General features: G+C 31.3%; 1 protein-coding gene across 3 annotated transcripts in view; it reads right to left on the bottom strand.

Moving 5' to 3' along the window:
- spin (Protein spinster) overlaps window positions 1-13,189 on the bottom strand; it is a 67,500-nt gene that overhangs the window by 37,003 nt on the left and 17,308 nt on the right. For all 3 annotated transcript variants that reach the window (XR_010881907.1, XM_067279164.1, XM_067279165.1), the window contains exons 4-6: window positions 9,278-9,344; window positions 4,841-4,977; window positions 491-619 (exon numbers count right to left, since the gene is read on the bottom strand). Coding sequence is in view for 2 of the 3 variants with exons in the window: in XM_067279164.1 (XP_067135265.1) it covers window positions 491-619; window positions 4,841-4,977; window positions 9,278-9,344 (333 nt within the window). In the remaining variant the exon portion in view is untranslated. The remainder of the gene's footprint in view (window positions 1-490; window positions 620-4,840; window positions 4,978-9,277; window positions 9,345-13,189) is intronic.

Here is a 13,189-nt window from a genome sequence, read left to right as displayed (position 1 = left end):
AAAATGTGGTTTACAACATCACGTCAGACCACTTGAGTTTTTTAAAATATTAATCATCCCTGATGTAGAGATATTTATAAAAAAAACATAAACACTGTCTCTGAAAACTAACATGTTGATTTCAAATTGAAACATATTAATTTTACAATTAAGTTAAATAAATGGAATGATTTTTAGAAATAATGTTTTAATAAAATTGATGATGTTTACTACTTCTTTATGTCTGATTTCAATACTAATGATGCTATTATTTAACAGATATTTATGGTTGTTTGAATATTATAGAAAGAGGAGAGAAATTGGCAATATAACAAATAAAAACAATAAAATTTTTATTATTATTTCACAATATAAACTATTGAATAAAAGTTTCAAAAAATTAAAATGGAACAAGAAGCTAGAATATTTGTTTCAACTACAGATTTTTATAGTTTTAATGATTTTTCAAAAATAATTTATAAAATACAGAAATTAACTTACAAAAACTTACATTTCTTCAGTTTTATTTTCACCTTCAATGCTTGATGCATATGTCATGTAAATAGGGGCCCACCAGGCTAAAGCACCAGTAGCGAATGTCACACAAGTGAATCCTGCAGTAGACCACATCAATGTCCGGCTAATAATTAAGATTCAAAATAAATTCAATATGACTAAATGGGAACATTTGGAAAATAATGTTAGTTGAATATTTATACTATTCTTCTCAATATTCCACTCAATAACATAAAATACAAAAATATTGACTCAAAAAACCCAGCAGTAAGTTGCATAACTTTCCCAGCTGTTATTTTTATAATAAAATTTCATCTTTTTATATTATTTATTATAAAATGACATGTCTATCCTCATAATTAAGCATTCTTAGTTTTGTAAAAAATTGTAAATGCTAATAACTAGTAAATTCTTCATTAACTCTGACCCCTCTCAATATATGACACAAACCCATCCCCTCCATCTCCCATTCCACTCAACCTTTAACCACCAAAATTTAATAGATATTAAAGAAAATAGACACCAAAACATACAAACACATAAGTAATTTTTTTTACATTTTATTATTTTTTGGGGTTCAGGAGATTTTCAAAACACTCAGAATCAAATTTAACATAATTCCAATACTTTCCCTTGATATGTACACATAAAAGCCAGGAAAGTAACAAATTTCCAAGTCCAAAGGCAGTTTTATTTACAAACCACATGATTTTTGAGATATTAACTGCCAAAAAATGATTTTATTGCAGATTCCTTGAGAATTTGTTTTTTAGTGTCAGTGCTTTTCAGTGAATATTTATAATTCAGAAATAATAATAATTATAATAATAACTCTCCCATGGTCACCATGTGGTCATGGTGGGAGAGCCCAGTAATTTTATTGATCCATAGAGTAATGTAGGTTGGAGCAAAGTTACCCATGCCAGTAACATCTATAGAGAGAAACGAAGCTAAGAGTGACCACACCCACATTCTGTGGAGATAATTACCATGATAGTAACCAGGTCTAAGTGTGATACAGGCTTGGGTGTTGCCCGGGTTAACAAGGTTCATATTCATGGGTTAGGCAGAGTCTCACGTCCGAAAAATAGGCCACAGTCTCCCTTGGAAACCGGTGGCAAAAGCAGTGCCAGCCCAAGCATGGCTACTGCAATGCGATGTGAGAAACCAACCTAGCCTTGGTGTTTCCATGGCAATGCATCCACAGACCACAAAAGCTGGAAAACCATGCCAACAGACGAAATGGATAATGGAAATGAACAAGTTTATCATCCATACTTAATACACCATAACAAAACTCAAAACAGATATGACAGCATACAGACAACAGTTACATCATTTGTTTTCATAACAATACCCTCATCTCACAGTCATTGTATAAAGGGTCATTGATCAAAAAAGAACAAATATACATAACAACCTTATACCATAAACAATACTAGAATATATCAAACAACAAACTGCAGAACAATTACTCCAACAAACAAATACTTCCAACATCAACAACGATCGCATAATCCTTTAGAATCACCAAGATACATGCATTGACAATACTGATTGTTTTTGTAGATTAATCTTCATATTTAGTGAAGTTTATTTAAACATTTTAGGTAAGTGTTATTAAACTATTTTTAATTGTAGGTAAATAATCATTCGTAAAAATGATGAACAAAAGGCAGCGACCTCGAACAGTTCCTAACTTGAACAATTAGGTATTTTTTAAAAAAGTCACTCAGTACTCGACTAAACAAACGAGATCTTCTAGAACAAACTTTCAATTAATAACATTTTTATTTAATCATCCTAAAAAATTATGATAAAAATTAAAATAATGAAGATGTTCCTGATATTTCTGATCAAGATCAACAAAAAAGCTGAAAAGATGATGATACAATGTAAAAAGAAAACACCTTCATATAACTAAAATTAAATTACATAAAGCCACGCCAACTGCTGTATAATAGCCAGAATATAGCCTAATATTATACAGTAGTTGGTGTGGATTTAAATTATTCATTGCTTTAATAAATATATTTCTCTTAGTAATGAAAAAGAATTGTATACTTTTGCTAACTTCTGGAATGTAACCATATGTCCTTTGTTTCTTATAGCACAGATTTGCATAACACAACACTTTTTAGGAACGTAACCACTGTGTTACACAAGCGATACCTGTAATTGTGAGTCTTCACCTATTGGAATATCAGAATTGGAACACTTAAAACACGGAAATACTTTGATTACAAATTTAAGTTATTTAATTTATGTTACTACCAATCCAGACAATTAATAATTCTATATCTTTTGTTTTATTATGTTATTTTAAATAAAAAAAATAAAAACAACAAATTTTTATTACTGAAGTTTAAGTACTTCAGTAATATTTGAACTTTCGGTGAAACAGATCATTTGAGAAATCTTTTAAAATTGGATCCTAATCCAAATATGTTTTGTCCCGACAATTAACATTTTTGGTTCTTAAGTTTTCCATACTCTGAGTTTTTTCGCATTTTTTTTATAATTGTACTGTGTTTCCAAAAACAAATAACTGATTTTTATTGTTAGTCTATGATAAACAACATTTTTCCCTTTAATTGGTATATAATAAGTAAGGATTTGTTGATAATTTAAACTTAATACAAAAGGATGAAATATCAATTTTTTATAGCTTTGTTTATAATGCACCATTTGAAAACTTCCCATTCAAATCTGATTTGGTAATGGTTTATTTCCTTCTATTGGTTGCTCTATACCATCTGACAAAGATTTGATAATGGTGTGTGAAATAGAATTTTAGTTTTTGATTTTGTTTTTATGCCATCCCACTAATTACATTAATTAGCACTTTGTAGGAAATACACTAAAGTGCAATAATTATGATGTTTTTGCTTATTTGATCTAGAAAATAAGCAAAAACTTAAAAGAACTAAAATTATTTAATATTAATATTATTAATGCAGTTATTAATGTTAAGTAAAATTTGATAAAAACTGAAAAATTTAAAATATTAAACTTCTAGCTTCATCTGTTGACATGTGCTAGAGTTATATTATTTATTCAGGTTTATGCCCGTAGGAAATATGACAAGACACGTTAGAAGAAATCTAAACAAATGCTCATAAAAAGTACAGACGTCGGAAGAAAACATTCAAGGATGCATTTATATCTCATATAATTGCTATGTAGAAAGCATTAAACCATCACAAAAATTTGTAAAACTGAAATCTGATGCTAGAACCAATAAAATTTGAAAACGACAAATTTTTCTTCTCAGATGTCTTATAAGCAGCTATTTGTTAATGTTGTAGGAAATATTATTGCTCTATAATCCACATTTGTATCGGTACTAGTTTAAAAATGTGAATAATTACGAATTTATATAAAATACTTTATATTCTTCTTTTCTTCTCTGTTTAGATTAATAACATTCTTGGCCAAGTTGAATCTACTATAATTGCACATGTTGATGACAAAACTAATAAACCAACTCAGACATTCTAAAACAACTTACATCATTTGATAACTCTTTTGAAAACTCTTCAAAAAATACAACCTCAAAATGAATACACATGAAACATAAATGCTTCTCTCTCATTCTAGATAATCCTTTACCACCATTTTCTATCAGTAAAATTCCTTTAAAATCCATCAATTCCATAAATGATTTCTACAAAACTTTTTACCATAAACTTACATTTAAATGCCACGTTGGTAAAATAGTAAAAGCTCTAGCATTACATCCTTTGGCAATTCCGAAAACCCATCTTCTCGAATAATGTATCGTCGATTATGGTTTATCAATTTGGGCCACGGCTACCTTCCTCCTTAAATATATTTCGTCGAGTTCTTTTAACTTTAAATTTATTCTGCAACCTACCTCGCACTCATCATCCGAATGTTGCTAGGTCCAGATTGAGACTTTCCATGTTTAAAGAATGCATTAAACATTTCAACTGGCTACTTTATCGTAACTAATTTAATGGTAATGTACAGTCTGATTGACTAAGCTTGAAAATACCTCAGCAAAATTTATGCAATATATCATGTGTTTTTACTCCCTTTTATAGACGTTACATTTCACAAAGATCATACTTTAATCACTTTTCTTGTAACATGACAAATATTGGCTATTTACTACACAAAGATCTTAAGCATTTTAAAAATGTTTGTAAATGCATTCTTTATAATTTTTAATGTTAATAATATATCATCATATCAATTTTTTTATGTCTATTTTATGTATTTTATTCAGTTTCAATTGTAAATGGGAAGGAAATCTTATATCATATACATGTCAATTCATATTGTAATTGTAATAAATAAATTATTTATAAAACAAACTAACTTTTTTACAAGGCCAAGTAGATCATGCATAAAATTAACATTTTTAACATGGCATCCTCCTTCGACTTCACCACGTATTGGTTCATACAGTATAAATATTGACAAAATTACAGATATTACTCCTAAACCTGGAGTCACCTATTAAAATAAAAATTATTTTGACAAATTAAATTTGTAAAATATATTTACAAATAAAAGCATAAAAAAATAAACAAAATTAAAAAAGAAAATATATAAAACTATAAATAAATAATTCAGACTTTAAATTTATAAATGTGAGAAAAATTTAATGATAATGCTTTTGCTAAGATGCAAATTTATAATCTAAACACTTGTAAGGAAGATTACATAATTATATGTAAGATGGCAAAATATACTACAGTTGAATCTCCACGAATGACCACCTCTAAATGGCAACCAATTTTTCAGGAACCTTTCTTTTTAAACATAAATGGATACAAAATTTACCAAACAATGACCCCAACCAGTAAAAATCCTATTTTTAACCTCTCAAACAATGACTACTGTCTTCAAAATGATGCATAGAAAGTAATAATCCATTGTACAGTGATATCAGTAGTGACTAATTTGTTCAAAATTAAGTCTCTACTTATGACTAGTTTGACTGCTGGCTTTCATATGGTTAATAATTAACTTGACTAAAATGTAAAAAAGTTTTCTTAAAAAAAAAAATCAAGGAGTAACTATAAAGAATGACCAAAAAGTTTCTGTTTCTGACCCTTCCATAAAATAAAAATATCATCCACATATCTCCTGTATAAAAAAATATTGGAGTGGAATGCTGGGAGGACCTTATAACTGGACCTTCTAATCACTATCTCACACAGGTCTCCCGAAATTGGGCTATCCATCAGGACTCCATGTTCCTGGAGGAAGACTGTACCATTGAATTGGAAGATGAGACTGTAGCAAATTATATGTGCCAGTTCAATACATCTGTAGTCATTAACAAGCCAGAACAACCAGTCACAAACTGCACAGAAACAAGGGAAAGTTTGATAAACAGGTATGGGAACTTAAAGTCCAAAACTGTTAGGTAGCCTGGAGGGCCAACATTCTGTAATTGTTGGACCAGTTCATACAAGCTATGAACAAAGTAAAGGTAACCCTCTAAATTCACAGTGAGGAGTGTATGAATGTACTTCTCCAACAAGCAAGTAGTAGATCTAGTCTCGTCCATCACTGAATGAAGTTGCTGACCCTGTTTGTGAGTTTTGGCAAATGCAAACCTCGAATAATCCAGTGAGTCTACAGTTGACCTAGCTATAGCCAGCTGCTCAGCTAACTTAGTAAGGGTGAAGTGCTTAACCCTAGCTTGCAGCTTATCTACAAACTCAGACACCACAGGTTCACATCATGTCTTCTCTACGTACTGTTGTAATCTTCATACATAAGTGTCCCTTTTCTTGACTACAAAGGACCTGCTCTTGTCCACCCTGACAAGAGTAATGGTTTAGACTTGATAAACACTAATGTTGTGTGTTTTTTCTTCAAAGACACTTGGCAATGGTGTTCCTCCACAACCAGCCCATAGTTCTACAAAGGTTTTCCCTTAGCTTCAGCATCTCTGGGGTTTCTTTCATGTTCCTGATCTGAAGATCAAGAATGTGAAAAAAACCCCAGAGATGGTAATCAGTGATCAGGAACATGATCAGGACAATCACCATCTGTAGTATTCCTTCCATGTGTTGGGCAGACCATTCAACAGTTTGTTTGTTTATTTTGTTACGCTATGGCAATGCAAATAATGCAACAACTTGAGCAATCTGCCTAGGGGTTGCCTTCCGGGAGGTCTTTTTAAGTATAACTAACCCCTATCAGGCATTACTGATGTGGAAAAAACCCAGAAAACTTCACATGGCTAGCCCGTCCTGGCATGATCAGAACCCACAACTGAAGTAGTGTTCAGGGAATGGAACTGCTTAACCACTGGTGGGCCAAGACCATTCAACAGAATTTTTAGATCTGGGATGAAGGATCTAGTATCCTTAATTGGAGGGAGGAGATGCAAACGTCAGGCCATAATTCAGTACCTCCTGAGATATCATCCCGCACTACAAATGGAAAAGAGGGCTGGTTACTAACATTTGGCACTTAGAATCAAAGTATCTATTCTTTCTTTCATAACAGATGACAAGGTTGGTCCGGAGACTTTCCTGTAATTTAACTACTTTTAAGTTTTCAATGAACAATGTTTGACAGATTCTGATTGAACATGGCATTCTCAAGTTCAATCACCCTTGAGAGTCTGGAGTAGACCATTTTTCTGATTGATTGTATAACTCTGTTCAAGCAGAAAAATCTCACTTTTCCAATTAGGGATTCACATTCTATAAGAAGACTGATACAAAAAAATAACATAGTGACTACAGCATTCCTCTTGCATTCCAACAAGAAATCAAACCAGGCTCTAGCCTTATCTTTTTTCATCTCATGTAGTATCAATGCCATCTAATCTTTATTGTAAAACTGTCCTGGACCTAACCAAGACTAGAGCCATGCACTCTAGATATCTCATCATGTAATTTGTGCACCTTCTGTCCATAAAAAAATCCCTGAAAGGACAAAGATTTCAGTTGAACAAAGACATAAAGAGGACTGTATCAGACTTTTTTATGCAGAATCCGACCGACTTCTGCCAGATGGGCATTTTTAGTCTGGTTTATTAAAAGGACAGTTGTCTTAATACCAGAAATTATTTCTTATAAATGGAATGAACCTGCTGGATCCTACAATCCTTAAACAGAACTTTTTTGATCATTCCTTAAACATTTAATATTGTAGATAATTGTCTTCTAAAAGCAGGAATTTCTGGTTAAGTTATACAAACACACTTCTCTTATGTTCCAGCATTAACTTTACACACCAAACAAACGTTTTTGGCTTGATTTACAGGCCTGCTTCAGGTTACGTAGGAATTTTAAGTAACATCACAGAATCTTCAAATTATTCCACTTTAAAATGCAATTTAACTCCTTTGTCTTTAGACAGTTTCTAACCTGAGGCAGGCCCGTAAAATTGAGTCAAAAACGTTTGTTCAGTGTGTAAAGTTAACGCTGGAAATGTACAAAAAGTATGTTTGCATAATTTAATTATAGACAATTACAATGGCAGAGAATGCTGTCTTTTGTTTCTTTTTTTATAAATTTTAATATAGATTGTAACATACAATAAAAGGTGAATCTACATTTGTTTTTTAGAAGTTGTCTGCACAAGTTACAGAAGGAATTTTTTACAAAAATTTTATGATTTTCTACAATGTAAAAAATAATAAAACCACATGATCTTCAGAATTATTCAACTATAATAAGGCTAAGCTAATATAATAATTAGATATGAAATAATTTGTCTGTAGGTAGGCAGTTACTGTTTACTTAATGAACATTTCAGCATTACTGAAAACAGTCTTTTCAGCATTACCAGTGTTTAATAAAAATAAATGTTCACACAAGCACTTTTGACATTTAAAAAATGTCTTTATCAGGTGAAAAACAAAAGAACATATGCTAGAATGTTAGTATAAAAATTTTTAAAGTTAACTCATTTTACTTGGAACAAAATTACAAAATTTGGAGTTCTTGAAACTTACCAAATTCAAACTGGTTTCCGCATAGAGAGTGCAGAATGTATAGTAGATTAGTGCTACTTTATCATAGCAAAATGAATAATATTCAAGAAGTGACAGTCTTTATTACAAATTAATTCTTTAAGAATTTGAACAGAATGACCCATATCCTTAAGACATCTAATATGGATTTTCTGCAGGGTCGCAGCTTTTTTGCCTGACAAAGATATCTTCATAAAAGTCAAAAGTGCTTGTGTGAGAATTTCTTTTCATATTAAACACAGGTAATGCTGAAAAGACAGTGTTTTCAGTACTATTTACTTGATTATTATAATTATCACAATTAATTTTTAATTTTGAATTTCTGGAGAAAAGAATTGGCCTGGAATGGGACTTGACTCCTGCATGTAAGCAGGAGTTGTCTAATGGGCAATGTAAAAGTTGTGGTTATTCTCATATATGATTGTGATGGTGTTTTCTTGATGCGTGCCGTCTGTATCCCAGGCCAGACTGTCAACATACAGTATTACTCTATATTTTTGGAACTTAACCTGTGGTTATTTTTAAGAAAGAATTGGAAATACTTTCTGCCAAACCCATCCATCATTTTGCATGACAATGCTTTAAAGCATACCGTACAATGTGTAGTCACATTGTTTAATTGATGGGGCTGGTACTCTCCATCCACCACCATACTCTTCAAGCCTGTGATCAAAAGTTTAGTTTTATTGCTTAAAATCAATTAAATGAATAATAAGTTTTCCATAAATGCAAGTTATTACCTATAAACTAAAAAAGGTTAAGCACTGTTATTTTAATTTTTACCATAAAAATATTTATTAAAAAACTTACTCTTAAAGCCCATACCCAATCTTGAAATATTTTAGCTATTTCAGATCCTACAACATATCCTAAACCACTGAAAAAAAAAATTCTTCATTACAAAATTTATTTTAAATAAAATTATTATAAACTAGCAGGTAGGCCCGGCATTGCTCAGGCAAAAGTAACAATAGCAAAGATTGAGATTATTACGTTATAGTCACAAAAGAAAAGAGTAATTTCATCAACGAACTAAGTATTTCTAAAGAAAGGTCAAATTTGAAAATCGAATGTTCTAATGTTGTTTGATTTTCACGACGTGTTCTGATTATATCGTTCGATTTTCATCGAATGTTCTAAACAAGAAAGGTCCAGAAAAACCGAACTAATCTGTTTAAATTTGAAAATCGAATGTGTTCAAACATATTACTCTTTTTCTTTTTCCTTTTTCAAGATTTTTTGATTTCAAGTTGTAAGAGTTGAGAAAAAAATCTTACAACTTGACATCTATTTTCATCATTGTTGCCTTTACATTATTTTAAAACATGTCATGTTAAAGAATACAGTGAGGATTTTCAAAACCAAATTGTGACTTTGATTCTAGAAGGGAAAACGCAGAGAGAAGTTTTTCAACAACTTGGTTACGTTGTTTCAACAGTAAATTACATATTGAAGAAATATGAAAAATATCTTAAAGTGTAAAAACATTAAAGAGAACTGGCTGACCAAGAGCGATAAGCAACAAGCAAGAATCAAGATTCATTCAGATGTATCTGCCTACAAAATTGAAAAATCACACCAAAAGAATTAAATGCTAAGTGGAAACTTCATCGTGCCAATGTTTGGTTCATCATATGGTTCAAAACCAATTAAATAAAATGGGCTATAAGTTTTGTAAAGCCAAAACAAAATCATTCATGATGAAACAAAATGCGAAAACATGAATGAAATGGGCAAGGCATTATCAGAAACAGACCATTAATGACTGGATGAAAGTTATTTTTTCAGATAAAAACAGACTCTGTTGGATGTAGAGACAATGCTAGACAATTTGTATGACACAGAGCAGATATAAATTTTCAACAAGAATGTCTTTCACGTAAGAAATTTCTCGTTGGTCTTATGATATGGAGCTGTAAGTCAGAAAAAGGCAAGGGAGAACTGTGTATTCTAAAAGAAACTGTAAATGACAATGCATACAAAGAAATTTTGGACACATTCAATTCCTGTGATGGAAAACCAATTTGGGAATGAGGACATTGTTTTCCAGGATGATAACACAAGTTGTCATCATACAAAAAATGTAAAAAAATTTTTGATAAGGTGAAACATTAAATCATTGCCTTGATCACCAAACAGGCAATGTTGTTGAAAATCTGTGTGCTAAACTGAAAATTTTTGAGGATGAAAAATGATCTACTACAAAAAAGAATTAGAAGCTACTTTGTTGTAGGAGTTGAAAGAAAATTAATTATAACTATTGCTCAGAACTTGTTAAATTAGTGCCCTCCCACATTAAATGTGTTACTAAAGCCAAAGGAGGCCCAACAAATACTAAAGAATTTTCATATTATTTTTTTCTACTATGTTTGAAAACTTTTTCCAGATTAGGATTAAGCAAAATTTTCTTTTTTATATTCTGAATTATTTTTCCAGTGTGATATATTGCACAATAATAGCTCTTAACATTAGAAATAAACTCCACAATTTTTATTACTCTAGAATTATTTTTTAACAAATAAAAAATTCCCACAATCAATAATTTTTGCATAGCTGTTGCTGTTCAAAACTTTTCCAGGGGTTGTAGTGAGGCAATACATTAAATTATACCAAATTAATAATTAAATCAAAAAATAGCATGAATTAATTTGGTCTAAAAATAGACAGGTTTTAATTTCCAATTTTCATATGTAAAAGATTGCAGCTTTCATTTTAATTAATCAATTTAGAAATACCTACAATTCACACAAAGCAAACTTATGTTACCAGTTATTGGTGATTTTTAATTATTGGAATATACCAAATCTATCATAAACTCTTTATAGATTGGAGTTTCTGTACATAACACACTATATTTTAGAACCCTTGTTTAACTCTAATAAATCCTTTTTGTAGAAAACGGACTAATCGGGACCTAAAGAAGATCCGAAGAGAAAAAAGAATTGAAAACGTTAGTCGTTTTCTACAGAAAGGACTTATTAGAGTTAAACAAGGGTTCTATCTAAAATACAGGTGTGTTATATGCCAAATCTAGTTATTAGATACAAAAGTAAAATGTCTGCAATATACAGGGTGAGATTTTTATCTTGAGACAATGAAATAACTTAATTGGATTTCATTATTTTGGGAAAAAGGTATAGACAAAAGTTGTAAGGTTTCGAAGGGCCAATCAATTGGTGACCTTGACCTTCAAGGTCGTTTAAGGGTCAACTCTCTTTTTCAATGGGAACACACATTTTTGACCCCGGCAATGGAAAGAACAGGAAATTTCACAACCAGATATACCTTTGACATTAAAGAGGCTTTTGATCACTTACGGTGGCCATCCATACTCAAGGAATTAATACACAGTAAGTGTCCTGATGAACTATATAGGTTACTACAGGACTACTTGTTGTACAGAGAGGTGATGTACAGTACAAGAAGACAATGGAATGTCCTCGTAAATATTATGTTTATAAAAAAATTATTACAATTAGTTTGGTTTATTTGGTTATGGCAACACAACACAAGCGATCAGCCAAAAGGGATGCATCCCAGAAAGACTTTTATGTAATGCTGGTCCCTATTTAGGTGTTACTAACATGAAGAAAACCAAAATATTCCACGTGGCCAGTCGAATGATCTTGCCCAAACCCACAACAGACTACTGGTGTTTGGTGGTTTTATCCACTCGGCTACTGGAGGGCACTTTTTACAACTAAGAAAGTACTGTTCAGAAATGGAATAAACCTGAGTTGTTAAACGTATAGACTTTTCACAGGGTAACACTTTCAATTCCATGCAGGCATGTGTTATGTGCTACCTGTCACAGTAATGATATAGCATGAATTAGACACTCATATCATTGTAACAATAATTAAATAAATATAATATAATATATATTTTTATTATATTTACTTTATTTTCTTCTTACATTTTTTTTGCCAACAGATGGCACTACACGTAAACCCAGCAAATTGAATGTAGACAGAAATTAATTGATATATACATGGGGAGTTTAATATTAAAGGTACAGTACAGGCTAAAATTACACTAACATTTATAAATAAAAAACATATTTAATACATTCCACAAAAACTACATACTTTTGTTTATTTCTAGACATACTCGCCATAAATGTTGAGACATTTATCCCAGCATGACACTACTTTAAACATCCCTTCACGATACTGTTGCTTGTCAAGTTGCTTGAAGTAGTCCAGAACGGTATCTTCCAATTCCTCCTGATCTGAAAAGCATTTCCCTGCCAAAAATTTCTTTAAAGGTCCGAATAAATGAAAGTCCGATGGGAGGGCTAAATTTGGACTATACGAAGGATGTTGCAGGACCTCCCAATTCCATTGGATCAACCACAGTTTGGTTTGATTTGATGTGGGGAGTATAGTCCAGATTTAGCCCCCTCAGATTTTCATTTATTCAGACCTTTAAAGAAATTTTTGGCAGGGAAACGCTTTGCAGATCAGGAGGAATTGGAAGATTCTGGACTACTTCAAGCAACTTGACAAGCAACAGTATCGTGAAGGGATGTTTAAAGTAGTGTCATGCTGGGATAAATGTCGCAACATTTATGGTGAGTATGTTGAAAAATAAACAAAAGTATGTAGTTTTTGTGGAATGTATTAAATATTTTTTTAAATTATAAACATTAGTGTAATTTTGGCCTGTACCTTTAATACTAGACTCCCCTTGTAGAAATCCAATCAATATTTTGAAGTGATA

Source organism: Centruroides vittatus, unplaced genomic scaffold (genome assembly GCF_030686945.1).
Source record: "Centruroides vittatus isolate TY-2023 unplaced genomic scaffold, ASM3068694v2 contig_854, whole genome shotgun sequence".
NCBI classification, from domain to species: domain Eukaryota; kingdom Metazoa; phylum Arthropoda; class Arachnida; order Scorpiones; family Buthidae; genus Centruroides; species Centruroides vittatus.
This window is presented reverse-complemented; position numbering and strand designations above follow the sequence as displayed.